The sequence below is a fragment of the Salmo salar genome, chromosome ssa13, assembly GCF_905237065.1.
Source record: "Salmo salar chromosome ssa13, Ssal_v3.1, whole genome shotgun sequence".
Taxonomy (NCBI): Eukaryota; Metazoa; Chordata; class Actinopteri; order Salmoniformes; family Salmonidae; genus Salmo; species Salmo salar.
Window position 1 is genome coordinate 99,941,332 of NC_059454.1, and position 15,197 is coordinate 99,956,528.

At 42.8% G+C, this 15,197-nt stretch overlaps 1 protein-coding gene across 1 annotated transcript; it reads right to left on the reverse strand.

Moving 5' to 3' along the window:
- Positions 1 to 205: 205 nt before the first annotated feature.
- On the reverse strand, positions 206 to 15,197 carry pstpip2 (proline-serine-threonine phosphatase interacting protein 2). Its single transcript, XM_014138716.2, has 15 exons — positions 15,022 to 15,197; positions 14,163 to 14,263; positions 13,038 to 13,112; positions 9,935 to 9,969; positions 9,676 to 9,782; positions 9,213 to 9,275; positions 4,831 to 4,929; positions 4,336 to 4,381; positions 4,136 to 4,215; positions 3,825 to 3,923; positions 3,535 to 3,631; positions 1,484 to 1,568; positions 1,263 to 1,297; positions 1,034 to 1,101; positions 206 to 918 (listed from the first exon to the last, which is right to left on the reverse strand). The coding sequence occupies exons 1-14, from the start codon at positions 15,052 to 15,054 to the stop codon at positions 1,049 to 1,051; spliced, it is 1,008 nt and encodes a 335-aa protein (XP_013994191.1). The 5' UTR covers positions 15,055 to 15,197; the 3' UTR covers positions 206 to 918; positions 1,034 to 1,048.

Below are 15,197 nucleotides of genomic sequence, written 5' to 3' on the forward strand. Positions count from 1 at the left end.
TATTATTAGCATGTCAGGTTCCTGTGCACCCCCACTCATTTGTTCCTCAATTGTATGGGGAAAAAACAATAGAACACTTGGAGTAGGAAGTGAGTTTTTACAAGGAAGTCTGTCGGTGTTTCAAAACATAATTTATGAGTGTGTTTGACTCTCCATGATGTCAATTGTCACTTACAGAATATTCTCAATCAGGGAATGCTTCATACAACCTTAAACTGCCCTTTATTCGATTTTCTTATCAAGATCTGTGTGCAATCATCAACCAGAAACTAGCCTGAGTAACACAATGTAGTGTTCAAGTACAGACCAATCAGATTATTATCGACCACAACAGGAAACAACTAGGTTCTACAAAGATACAGAATAATGTGTTAATTAAGTGACTGACAAACATATTTATTGATCAACAACAAATATTTAAATTATTAAAGTTATTTTGCCTTTATCACACAACTTTAAAACATTTAGATCATGTACCTATATTGTTGTAATATTCATGTTATTAATCAACAAATAAAAGTAACCCTCTTATATTGAAAAGTTGCAAAATGCTTTGGAATATCTGGTGTCCCAAATGTTAATAACTTATAAAGTGATTACTTTTATTTTTGCTTTAATAACATTTCCTGGTTTAGACTGTAGAAAACGAAGTATATTCATACATTCTGGAACCTATTTACATATTTTGAGCTATGACACGTCATCTTACTGTTTATAACACAGCTACAAAACCACAATGGTGACACAATCAAACATGCTCTACTAACGTCAGCATTGCTGATATTTCGGTAGTTGGTTTGTCAGGTGTCACTGTTGAATGACCACGAAGGCACAGAGTCCACTCTTTATATCCATCAATGAAGGAATCCCCACTCAGCCATCTGTGTAAATCCACCAGGCAGTCAATATCCACGGAAACTGGAAAGAAAGAGTTAAGAAACAAATAAACCCATGGTTTTAGTCAGGCTCAAACTTATTGTGATAACAATGGTCATTTGACTAAAGCTGTAATACTGAAGAATAAAGTACTTACCACTGAATATATGTTCTAGTATTGTAGAGCACTGTAGCCTGGCTCTACAGTTGAGTAGATCACATCACCTACAGCAGAGGAATTCAAAGCACAAATAAAACAGACAAACAGTGGCTTGTCATTAAAAAGGAAATAAAAATAACAGTTTATCAATATATGAAATGATGGATCATATCTGACAACTGTCATAATATCTATCTGTATATCTCTGGAGTTTTTTAACATGTACCTTCGGTATTGTTTGGATTAGGCAATGGTCCTCTCCTGATTTTCACAAAACAGACAAAATAGAAATCGACATCACATAATGAGAATTATGAAAAACATGATTTTTGTGGCAAGGTGAAGATCCTCATCTGCTGTGTGGGTCGTTCCTCTCTCAGGGTGAAACAATATTCAGCAACTCTTGGTTTGCTTGAAAAATAACTTTATTGATAAAACCTCTCTCACCCGGTGATAGGAGGAACCGTTCGGGAGAATGATGGTCCTACGGGGACCCTCTGACCGCTGTAGAAGTTCTCATACAGAACAGGAGCTGAGGAGTGAGGACAGAGCAGACCAGTGGGTGAGGACAGAGCAGACCAGGGGGTGAGGACAGAGCAGACCAGGGGGTGAGGACAGAGCAGACCAGGGGGTGAGGACAGAGCAGACCAGGGGGTGAGGACAGAGCAGGCCAGGGGGTGAGGACAGAGCAGACCAGTGGGTGAGGACAGAGCAGGCCAGGGGGTGAGGACAGAGCAGGCCAGGGGGTGAGGACAGAGCAGGCCAGGGGTGAGGACAGAGCAGACCAGGGGGTGAGGACAGAGCAGACCAGGGGGTGAGGACAGAGCAGACCAGGGGGTGAGGACAGAGCAGACCAGGGGGTGAGGACAGAGCAGACCAGGGGGTGAGGACAGAGCAGACCAGGGGTTGAGGACAGAGCAGACCAGGGATTGAGGACAGAGCAGGCCAGGGGGTGAGGACAGAGCAGGCCAGGGGGTGAGGACAGAGCAGACCAGTGGGTGAGGACAGAGCAGACCAGTGGGTGAGGACAGAGCAGACCAGGGGGTGAGGACAGAGCAGGCCAGGGGGTGAGGACAGAGCAGACCAGGGGGTGAGGACAGAGCAGACCAGGGAGTGAGGACAGAGCAGACCAGGGGGTGAGGACAGAGCAGACCAGGGGTTGAGGACAGAGCAGACCAGGGGTTGAGGACAGAGCAGGCCAGGGATGGAGGACAGAGCAGGCCAGGGGGTGAGGACAGAGCAGGCCAGGGGGTGAGGACAGAGCAGACCAGTGGGTGAGGACAGAGCAGACCAGGGGGTGAGGACAGAGCAGGCCAGGGGTGAGGACAGAGCAGGCCAGGGGTGAGGACAGAGCAGGCCAGGGGGTGAGGACAGAGCAGGCCAGGGGGTGAGGACAGAGCAGACCAGGGGTTGAGGACAGAGCAGGCCAGGGGGTGAGGGTTGAGGACAGAGCAGGCCAGGGGGTGAGGGTTGAGGACAGAACAGGCCAGGGGGTGAGGGTTGAGGACAGAGCAGGGCCAGAGGGTGAGACAGAGCAGGCCAGGGGTGAGGACAGAGCAGGCCAGGGGGTGAGGGTTGAGGACAGAGCAGGCCAGGGGGTGAGGGTTGAGGACAGAGCAGGCCAGGGAGTGAGGGGTAAGGACAGAGCAGGCCAGGGGGTGAGGGGTGAGGACAGAGCATGGGATGATGGGTAAGGACAGAGCAGGCCTGGGGTTGAGGGGTGAGGACAGAGCAGGCCAGGGAGCGAGGGGTAAGGACAGAGCAGGCCAGGGGGTGAGGGCAGAGCAGGCCAGGGGGTGAGGGGTGAGGACAGAGCAGGGGATGAGGGGTAAGGACAGAGCAGGCCTGGGGTTGAGGGGTAAGGACAGAGCAGGCCAGGGGGTGAGGGTTGAGGACAGAGCAGGCCAGGGGGTGAGGACAGAGCAGGCCAGGGGTGAGGACAGAGCAGGCCAGGGAGTGAGGACAGAGCAGGCCAGGGAGTGAGAGGTGAGGACAGAGCAGGCCTGGGGTTGAGGGGTGAGGACAGAGCAGGCCAGGCAGCGAGGGGTAAGGACAGAGCAGGCCAGGGGTGAGGACAGAGCAGGCCAGGGGGTGAGGACAGAGCAGGGGATGAGGGGTAAGGACAAAGCAGGCCTGGGGTTGAGGGGTGAGGACAGAGCATGGGATGATGGGTAAGGACAGAGCAGGGCTGGGGTTGAGGGGTGAGGACAGAGCGTGAGGGGTGAGGACAGAGCAGGCCAGTGGGTGAGGACAGAGCAGGCCAAGGAGTGAGGGGTGAGGACAGAGCAGGCCAGGGGGTGACGACAGTACAACTACAATACACAACTAGATAAACTGTCAGGGAGGGGGACCCGGACACACCAAAATTAGGACAACATTTATGTCATCAAGGATGACACTAAAAAGTCAGTCTGATTTTCATTGTGGTCCTTAGAGGACCTATAATGTATTGTATGTGTCTGTTGTCAAAGGTGATCTGTGAAGAGTGAGAACTGTACCAGGCGGTTTGTCCCCAGTCCGTCTGAGGTTCACAAAGTGTTCTATATCCTCCTGTATGTCACACTGTTCAAGAGACTTCCTCACTTCCTCATGAAGCTGAACCCATGGACACACACAGAAACACACAGACGGACGAGTTAGAAACACAAAGCAATACGGAAGGTCACTTACAGCCACAATCTTTCATTTGCTATATTCTTAGAGAATCAATGGGTATCATTAATACAAATGCAATACCAGTAAGTAATATTGCAGATTTCACATTGATGAGTCCCTAGAAGCATTTTACCTCATCGCTGGTGACACACTGCTGGGAGAGCTGGTTGAGGTGAGTCCACACCATGTTCCTTAGAGTATTGATCCTCTCCACTTCCTGCTTCTCAAATACCTGGAGGTAACAGAGCACTATATTATATATACCAGTAATACAACCTATAGCTGACAAACAAATAACTGGATGTAAATTATATATACCAATGCTACAACATATAGCTAACAAACAAATACCTGGATGTAGTCAAACTATTACACATACTACACCAGTAATACAGTATGTAACTAACAAAGAAATGAAATATCATCATGCTTTCTGGCCCTTACCTCACATGCTTTAACGTGTTCTTTCTGCCAGTCCTCCCTGGTTTTTCCCAGCACAGACACGTTGTGCATGTATAGCCTGTCTGGGATTCAAATCAGAGACCATAGTATAGAGGCAGATTTTAGATTATATTTAGACTAAATTGTGGTTTTCCTGTTGATGGTTGCTAAGAGACCAAAGGAGAATATGTTGTCATTGTTACCAGCTTCTTCTGCATTCTGCTTTGCTTGCTGTGTTTTTGCCAATAGCTGAAAGATAAAGAAGAAGAAAAAAAATCACTGATTCTGTACTTTATTCAACTCTTTCATGTGTTCAGGTATTACTTTCAATTTGATTTGTAAATGTCCTGTTCATAAACAGTGTACAAGCTAGATAGCCTTGTTCTTCCTGTGGTCAGTGTAGGCCTAATGTTTGTGGTCTGATTCCTGTGCTCAAAGTAGGTATGCTATTTCCTTTGAAAGATTCCCATGGCTCACTCACATCATTTATTGTCACTAGTGCTTTCTGATGTATCTTTTTTTTAATCAACAAATACAGTGAATACGTGATTGATGAGGAGATAAAGGAGATGGACATAGAATGGAAATTGTTGCTGTCTGGTTTTGAACCCATGGCTGCAGGGGAAATGTGTGGTCCGGGGGCAGCAGCACTACCACTAGACCCCCCCCAACCCCCCACAGTCTCTCAGAATACTCACCTTTTCCTGCTGCTTGACATTGCTGGTGCTGGCGTTTCGGTTCATGTTCTGTTCCGCTTCCTCTTTGTCTCGACACTTCTGCTCATATGTCTTCTTTGACTGTGGTTAATGACATGGACAGGGAGGGAGGGGTTGGTGGGGGGGTGATGGTAGGAAATAACTGATAATATAGTTTACTGACTCTACTAGACTCTATACTGTCTTCACATAACATAAAAGTCTCTAAATAAAACATGAAGCCCATGCATTTGAATTCAACTACCACAACCTGCATTTTTCAACACTCTGAGGTCATTCCACTGTGTATAAAATGCCTGATGTTTCAGTAGCAGTTGGCATGACAATGTGGCACAACATGCCCAGCCCTAACAGTACCACTTTGTCTGACCAATGCCAGGCATTTGGGATCAAAATCAAATCAGGAAAAGTATTTAGAAAGAGACAGAGTTGGAGTGCTGATCTCTTCCGGGACCAGGCCCAAACCCCCATGATTCGTAAGAAGAGGAGATGCCGCTACAGGGGTCGGTGAGCCAGATGCATTCAGCATTCAACACCATAGTGCCCTCCAAGCTCATTACTAAGCTAAGGACCATGGGACTGAAGGCAATAACACATCCGCCATGCTGACCCTCAATAAAGGGGTCCTTCAGGGGTGCGTGCTTAGTCCCCTCCTGTCCTCCCTGTTCACCCACGGCTGCGTGTCCATGCACAACTCTCACACCATCATTAAGTTTGCCAACGACGGTGGTAGGCCTGATCCTCAACAACAATGAGACAGCCTATAGGGAGGAGGTCAGAGACCTGATAGTGTGGTGCCAGGACAACAACATCTCCCTCAACGTGAGCAAGACAAAGGAGCTGATCGTGGACTAAAGGAAAGGTAGGGCCAAGCACGCTCCCATTCACATCGACGGGGCTGCAGTGGAGAAGGTCGAGAGCTTCAAGTTCCTTGGTATCCACATCACTAAGGACCTATGTTGGTCCAAGCAGAACAACACAGTTGTGACGACAACGCCTATTCCCCCTCAGGATTGCTGAATTTTTTTTCCCATGGGTCCTCAGACCCTCCAAAGGTTCTACAGCTGCACCATCGAGAGCATCCTGCTGGTTGCATCACCGCTTGGTATGGCAACTGCTTGGCATCTGACCGCAAGGCGTACATCCCTGGGGTCGAGCTGCCTGCCATTCAGGACCTCTAAACCAGGCGGTGTCAGAGGAAGGCCACCCAAGTCTGTTCTCTCTGCTTTCACATGGCAAGTGGTACAGGAACGCCAAGTCATACGTCAAACCAATTGAGATGGTTTGGGATGAGATGGATCACAAAGTGAAGGAAAAGCAGCCAACACGTGTGTGGGAACTCCTTCAAGACTTTTGAAAAGCATTCCAGGTGAAGTTGGTTGAGAGAATGCCAAGAGTGTGCAAAACTGTCATCAAGGCAAAGGGTGGCTACTTTGAAGAATCTCAAATATAAAATCTATTTTGATTTGTTTAACACCTTTTTGGTTACTACATGATTCCATGTGTTATTTAATAGTGTTGATGTCTTAACTATCATTCTGCAATGTAGAAAATAGTAAAAAAGAAAGAAAAACCCTTGAATGAGTATAGTGCTTTGCAAAAGTATTCACCCCCTTGGTGTTTTTCCTATTTTGTTGCATTACAACCTGTAATTTAAATGGATTTCATGTACTGGACATACAAAATAAAGTCCAAATTGGTGAAGTGAAATGAAAAAAATTACTTTTTTCAAAAAATATTCAAATATTTTTAAAAAATGAAGTGGTGCGTGCATATGTATTCACCCCTTTTGCTACGAAGCCCCTAAAAAAGATCTGGTGCAACCAATTACCTTCATAAGATACATAATTAGTTAAATAAAGTCCACCTGTGTGCAATCCAAGTGTCACATGATCTGTCACATGATCTCAGTATATATACACACAGCTGTTCTGAAAGGCCCCAGAGTCTGCAACACCACTAAGCAAGGGGCACCACCAAGCAAGCGGCACCACCAAGCAAGCGGCACTATGAAGACCAAGGAGCTCTCCAAACAGGTCAGGGACAAAGTTGTGGAGAAGTACAGATCAGGGTTGGGTTATAAAAAAATATCTGAAACTTTGAACATCCCACAGAGCAGACATTAAATCCATTATTAAAAAATGGAAAGAATATGGCACCACAACAAACCTGCCAAGAGAGGGCCAGCCCACCAAAACTCACGGACCAGGCAAGGAGGACATTAATCAGAGAGGTAACAAAGAGACCAACGATAACCCTGAAGGAGCTGCAAAGCTCCACAGCGGAGATTGGAGTATCTGTCCATAGGACCACTTTAAGCCGTACACTCCACAGAGCTGGGCTTGACGGAAGAGAGGCCAGAAAAAAGCCATTGCTTAAAGAAAAAAATAAGCAAACATGTTTGGTGTTCACCAAAAGGCATGTGGGAGACTCCTCAAACATATGGAAGAAGGTACTCTGGTCAGATGAGACTAAAATTGAGCTCTTTGGCCATCAAGGAAAAACGCTATGTCTGGCGCAAACCCAACACTTCTCATCACCCAGAGAACACCATCCCCACAGTGAAGCATGGTAGTGGGAGCATCATGCTGTGGGGATGTTTTTCATTGGCAGGGATTGGGAAACTGGTCAGAATTGAAGGAATGATGGATGGTGCCAAATACAGGGAAATTCTTGAGGGAAACCTGTTCCATTCTTCCAGAGATTTGAGACTGGGACGGAGGTTCACCTTCCAGCAGGACAATGACCCTAAGCATACTGCTAAAGCAACACTCGAGTGGTTTAAGGGGAAACATTTAAATGTCTTGGAATGGCCTAGTCAAAGCCCAGACCTCAATCCAATTGAGAATCTGTGGTATGACTTAATGACAGCTGTACACCAGCGGAACCCATCCAACTTGAAGGAGCTGGAGCAGTTTTGCCTTGAAGAATGGGCAAAAATCCCAGTGGCTAGATGTGCCAAGCTTATAGAGACATACCCCAAGAGACTTACAGCTGTAATTGCTGAAAAAAGTGTCTCTACAAAGTACGGACTTTGGGGGGGTGAATAGTTATGCACACTCAAGTTCTGTTTTTTTTGTCTTATTTCTTGTTTGTTTCACAAAACAAATTGCATCTTCAAAGTGGTAGGCATGTTGTTTAAATCAAATGATACATACTCCCCAAAAATCCATTTTAATTCCAGGTTGTAAGGCAACAAAATAGGAAAAATGCCAAGGGGGTGAATACTTTCGCAAGCCACTGTAGATGTATCCAAACTTTTGACTGGTACTTGACATATTACCTCAATTACCTCAACTACCCCATACCCCAGCACATTGACTCGGTACCGGTACCCCCTGTATATAGCCTCATTACTGTTATTATGTTACTATTTTTCCCTTTAGATTATTTAGCAAATATTTCTTACTTACTTTTTTATTACTCTGCATTGTTGGTTAAGGGCTCGTAAGTAAGCATTTCACTGTAAGGTCTACACATATTGTATTCAACATGTGACAAATAAAATCTGATTTGATCTCATTCATCATAATCTAAAATGTGAATATGGGCCCTGGACTAACTCCAGCGCTCTCTGAGTGGAACTGCACAAAGCACAACTTGTGTTTACTAGTAACCTTTGCCCTGTGGCCCTGCAGGATAGAAGGGAATAATAAGGAAAACAGAAGGAAAATTTGTTTTTATAGCTATTGTTATTCCCAGAACCCGATACAGTTGTAGGACCTTAATTTGATCACTCTTCTGTTGCTGAGATTTTTCCTGCACCCAAGGAAATGCAGATGACCTTCATAATTTACATACATTCACTGAAAACCCACACTAACACACAGTTATATTAACAGTATTGCACTTTTCATGAAGACTACTTTTAGCCAGCTGAAAGCCTAACCACTGATCAAGCAACATTATGTGGCTGCAGGATTATTTTGCTGTGACAAGAGGTCAAATTAAGATCCTTCATCTGTATGGAACAGACTTTATTGTCATAATGTTTTACAAACCAAATGTAGTCTAAATAGACCACACTAGAAAAGGGACCTGCTCAGTGACCTGCTCTTTGTAGGCTACATAATATGTATGTAATTTACAGTAACTTCCCATTTAATAGAGGTTCCCCAGTACATATAATGAAACTCTCCATTTATTTGAGAGGTTCCTCCATTCTTCACTCCCCATGGCTGTTGATGAACTTCCCTCTTCTCAGATTAAGTATTACTTAAATTACAAGACTGCTTCATGTTTTGGTAGCATGATAACTGAAACCAGACATGCCTTTAGAGAACAGATGATCAATTCAGGATTACTTAGTTCAGGAATGATAACTGCTGGTTTGACAAAAAATGTAGGAAAGTATTCCAGTTTACCTCCATGGTTTTCTTGAACTGCATGGCCCTCTGTTTGTGTAGGGCATCCATCTGTTGTTCTACCTGTGAAGAAGAGGTGTCAAATATATTATATTAAAGCAAAGAAGATAGAGATGATATATCCATGATTTGCACCCCGATAATTATCACATTTGTGCAGGGCGATTAGGATTAAGATCACAAGGTCCAACTGAAATCTGACTTCCCATCCCGCCCGAAAGACACACAGAGGTTTCAGGTTTCCGTCAGACATGGTATTCGAACTGGCAACCCTCTGGTTGGTGGCTCGCCTCGCTACATAAGTTGATATAAGCGGTTGATAAGCAATTGATCACTATAACTGCATTCACTATTAAGCAAAGTGCACTGTATTAGCAATGTATAAGGTCTATTAGTAATTAAAGGTCGTATGAATTCCTACATTTGTGTCGTTTTTTAAGTAATTGGTTGGTTTCTAAAGTACCTTTTTTCTTGCCTCTTTCTGTCTCTCTCTGAAGTCCTCCAGTTTTTTTGCCTCGTCCCGCATTGTTTGTGCCAGTTGTAGGTGTGATAAACTCACATGTTCAGTTTCTATGTTGTAAAGGAGGGTTTTGAGAGAGTTAGTAAATTACATGAACACACACACACACTCGAACTCACTCACTTACACATGGAAATAGAAAGATTTGAGCTTAGTCATCAACATACATCAGAAACATTTGTTGTTACAGCAAAACACTTACGCAGTTTGAACATGTCTAGCGATCTCTTCAGTGTGCTAAATAATGAAACAAACAAACACCAGCTTTATGGAAAGTAATGCATGCAGTACAACCTATGCTGTTAAAATTTAAGCGTTTTGTAACACTACAACTAGTGGCAACTGAGCTGCCACCAACGTTAAGGAGACAAAACCTTGACTTTGCTAGAGTGTTGAAACATATCATTCTGAGATTTTCCGAAACATTACATGGTGTGTTGTAACACCACATAAATCAAGAGTTGTGCAACACCTTACCAGAGATTGGGAGCGCTACAGGGAAATTATAAAAACACTATTTTGTTGTTTCGAGTCCTGTTTAGTGCAGAAATAGATTCCTTCTCTTTTGGTGCTGTTTCCTCCCTCTAAAGCTCCTAAACACTAATGATGGTGTTTCGAATCCTTTCTAGTGCAGAATGCATTCCCTGCTCTTATACGGTGTGTGTTGATAAACTCCTCTTTGGTCATTTCAAAATGTCAAATGTAGAGTATTATTCACAAACAAAGAACACCAGAAAATATAGTTTTGTGAAAATACAAACTAATAAGATTGTCTAGGATAATAATTAAAACAAGCACAATTAATCATATGTACAAGCTTCAAATGCTTTATCTTTTCTTTGCAAATTATCCAATGACAAAACATTAACAGGTCTTTCACATTTTTATATTGATAAAGTAAGACAGTTCCAAGATCTGTAAAGTATTTATAATATTCATATTCTTCAAAATCAAGGGAATATGACATCATATTCAGATATGTTCATATACTGTATACATTCTATTCAGATAGATTGAGTCACAGTACACTTGAGTTAGATGATATGATTGACAATTGACAGTTCAGTTGGCATTAATCTGTGATCCTTGTCTTGATTGGTTGTGATTAGGATTGACCAGCCGGTGGGAAACGTAGTACGTACGTACGTACGTACGTACGTACGTATGTACGTATGTACGTATGTATGTATGTATGTATGTATGTATGTATGTATGTATGTAGGTACGTACAGTACCAGTCAAAATTTTAGACACACCTACTCATATAAGGGTTTTTCTTTATTTTTACTATTTTCTACATTGTAGAATAATAGTGAAGACATCAAAACTATGAAATAACACATATGGAATCATGTAGTAACCAAAAAAGTGTTAAACAAATATATTTTATATTTCAGATTCTTCAAAGCAGCCACCCTTTGCCTTGATGGCAGCTGTAACGCCCTGGCCACAGAGAGGGTTTTTTGTTCTCTATTTTTGGTTAGGCCAGGGTGTGACATGGGTGGGCGTTCTAGGTTTCTTTTTCTATGTTGGTGGTTTTCTTTGTTTCGGCCGTGTATGGCTCTCAATCAGGAACAGGTGTAGATCGTTGTTGCTGATTGAGAGTCATACATAGGCAGCCTGTTTTTCCTTTGGGGTTTGTGGGTGAATGTTTTCTGTTTAGTTTGTATCCTGACAGAACTGTGGCTGGTCGTTTTTGGTTTCGTTTTGTATAGTGTTCATTTGGTCATTAAACCTTACAAGATAAACACATCCTCCGCTGCACCTTGGTCTCATTCCGATGACAACCGTTACAACAGCTTTGCACACTCTTGGCATTCTCTCAACCAGCCGCATGAGGTAGTCACCTGGAATGCATTTCAATTAACAGGTGTGCCTTCTTAAAAGTTAATTTGTGGAATTTCTTTCCTTCTTAATGCATTTGAGCCAATCAGTTATGTTATGACAAGATAGGGTTGGTATACAAAAGATAGCCATATTTGGCAAAAGACCAAGTCCATATTATGGCAAGGACAGCTCAAATAAGCAAAGAGAAATGGCAGTCCCTCATTACTTTAAGACATGAAGGTCAGTCAATCCGGAAAATGTCAAGAACTTTGAAAGTTTCTTCAAGTGCAGTCGCAAAAACCATCAAGCGCTATGATGAAACTGGCTTTTGTGAGGGCCGCCACAGGAAAGGAAGACCCAGAGTTACCTCTGCTGCAGAGGATAAGTTCATTAGAGTTACCAGCCTCAGAAATTACAGCCAAAATAAATGTAACAGACACATCTCAACATCGACTATTCAGAGGAGACTGCGTAAATCAGGCCTTCATGGTCACATTTCTGTATATAAACCACTACTAAAGGACACCAATAAGAAAAAGAAGGGACCGGTGGAAATCTGTCCTTCATCTGATTAGTCCAAATTTGAGATTTTTGGTTCCAACCACCATGTCTTTGTGAGACGCAGAGTAGGTGAATGGATGATCTCCGCATGTGTGGTTCCCACCGGGAAGCATGGAGGAGGAGGTGTGATGGTGTGAGGGTGCTTTGCTGGTGACACTGTCGTGATTTATTTAGAATTCAAGGCACACTTAACCAGCAATTCAATCTAATAACAGTAACGCACTAATAACACTAATGCCTTAATGCATACTTGTATCTCTATGTGTAGTGCTGCATGGGCCATTGAGCCACTGCAGATACCATCTTTCTACATGCGAAACAAAACGGTTTTGTCAACGTCAGACAGTGCTATCAGTGGCTAGATTCACAGCATTCTAGTGTGCCATCTGAAGGCTGTGTACCAGACAATATCAACAACTCTATATACGTTTATATTTCCTTGTCTTGCTTGAGACAGACTGGCACCCAGGCAATCAGAAGGCTATTAAATATGTGATGGCTTTTAACAAAGCCCATCGGGGGTACTGGCCATCTGGTATTTTGGGCAAATGCCAGATGGACTGGTCAATTTGTTGCCTAGTGGGCCTGTCTACCTTGGGTTTTTGATTTCAAAATGATCATTATCTGGCTAATAAGGGGGGGCTCAAGTAAAAAAAAAAAATTGGTAATGTGGGGACCTCAAGGGGGAAAAAAAATAGGCAGGTGTGAGGGCCTCAAGGAAAACATTTTACCGGTGGGTTAGAAATGCCAAGGCCGATTTTTGGTCCCAGTCCGCACCTGAAGCCCATTACAAGTTTATCTATCTTCAATAGCAGGGCTTTCAAATAATTTTTGTATACATTTTTACAGTCCCTGACTGATGGCAAGCAATGTCTACTCAAGAATGAATAACATCAGCAACAGGAATATTGACTTACTTCATCTCATTGTGCCCACACACCTTCTTGGAGAGACCCAGTAGCTCTTTGGCATACTTCTCCTCTATGGATGCTCTGAAAGATAACCAAACACATCTCTTCATATGTGCATTCAACAAGGTATACAGTTAACAAACATTAGCTACAGTATGCGCATGAGAGAACATTAGGCAATAGCATGAGGATGAGGATCTGCACCACAGAGGGGAAGTCCACAGTGTCCATGAGATTAAAAAAAGATAAAGAAATTGAATGCCATTTTGAAGTTATCTTAAAGGAACTAACACATGCAAAATCACACTTTATATCTTTCAATATAACAGTGTTATTATGGAGTTGTTTCCTTGTGCGTGACTGATTGCACCGTCTGTATTGTGCTTGGATTAATCATTAAACAGTACAGTCCAGAGAGGAGGGAGCAAACAAAAAAATCTAAAGTATTAAACATAATAAAGATTCATAATAAGAAGTATGATCAAGTATGCTGTATCAGTTGGTCAGGAATTTAGATTGGTAGGAAATATCTCCACATTCAAATTCATGAGGTGTATACACAGTAAATATGAAGTAGGACAAGAGCTAAAGACAAATATGTAAACTATAGTCTACACACTGTATTAAATTAACACTGACACCATTCTAGACTATTGGATAATAGTGTAATTTCTGTCCAAAATGAGGAAATAGCAGATAAAACAGATGAACCACTCGCTTTTATTGTAAGTGCACTTAGTGACACCAGAAACAGGAAACACCGCAGCAGTGTTTGTTGAACACCAACAACCATTCACAGTACGCTTTTCCCAGATATAGAATGATTCATCTTTCCGCGCCCACATGATCTAAAGCATGGTGGAAAATAAATGATGACTGACTTTCTTACTTCTGTATCGTGGAACAAAGCACTCATGCCCTTTGAAAAGGTCAGTCCACAACAAAACATTACTGATATTCATTTAAAATAAACATAGACACAACAACAACAACATAGCAGCAGAACCTGTGGGCGCTGTCACCTAGACAGAATAACAGCATCCATAAAGTTGTTTCAGAGCATATTCTCTGTAGTAGTCTGAGGATTCAATTAATGGTTTCTATTGGATGATATCTCACATGGTTTCTCACCTGGCTTTCATGAAGTCTTCTATCTCCTTGCATGTCCTCTTACCATCGTTGAGATGCTGGATGATACAGTCATAACCCCCAGTACTGGTCAGCTCCCCGTTCTGGCAACATTGGGGAAGATGGAATAACAATAAGTAATCAAATCATAGCACATCATGGAGGGTCTCTCACACCCTCCCAGTACTGGTCTATCAAAATCCTATACTCCTCGCTGCATTGGCTTTTAACAGTCCATCAAATAGGAAATAACTCATTACAACATTACTGACAGAGAGAAGACCCCCAAGGGCTAAAACCAAAATAATCCAGAATGTAACAGCTTCCCAATGGGCTTCAGCACCCAATACATCAGACTACGGAATCAATAAAGCTAACAGTAATGAAGCAATATAAGTATTTCGTGAGCATGAATAAATATGTGTTTGGGATGATAAACTGCAGTTGAAGTGCCCTGTAATGTATGTCTGCATGAGATAATGACATATAATCATTTTAACCACGTGATTAAAGAGGTATACAGTAGGCCTACACTGCAGGGGTAGGTATACTCCTGAGCCATGCCAATCATCTGCACATATTACAAGGTGTTCAAAAGGACCAGAACTACACTCCTGGGTTAGAGACGTGCTAATAAAACAGCCAGTCCATGCAGTGTGTAATATTCTGAATAAATCAATGACCTAACAACATCACTAGACTTGTTAAATAAATAATGGTGTATGCTCCTTCAGTTGTGTTTACAACTTGTTAATACTTCAAAATCTGATTTCGATCTCTAAAAACAAATAGTTCTGCAAGCACAGTTAATGGGGGTTAAGCTCAGATGACACACAACGCAAATACAAACATTTGCACTTACCCAAAAGTAATCCTTAAAGTGAAGTTCTCTCATTGTAGACAAGAATAGCGGCAGTACAACTCTTGTAATTCCACTGGTTTTTGCGATGCTTATACTGTGTTAGTGACTGATGGACATCCCATTGGATTGTTGCGTTTATGACTCCGCTCATATCTCAATGGAGCACTAAATATTCT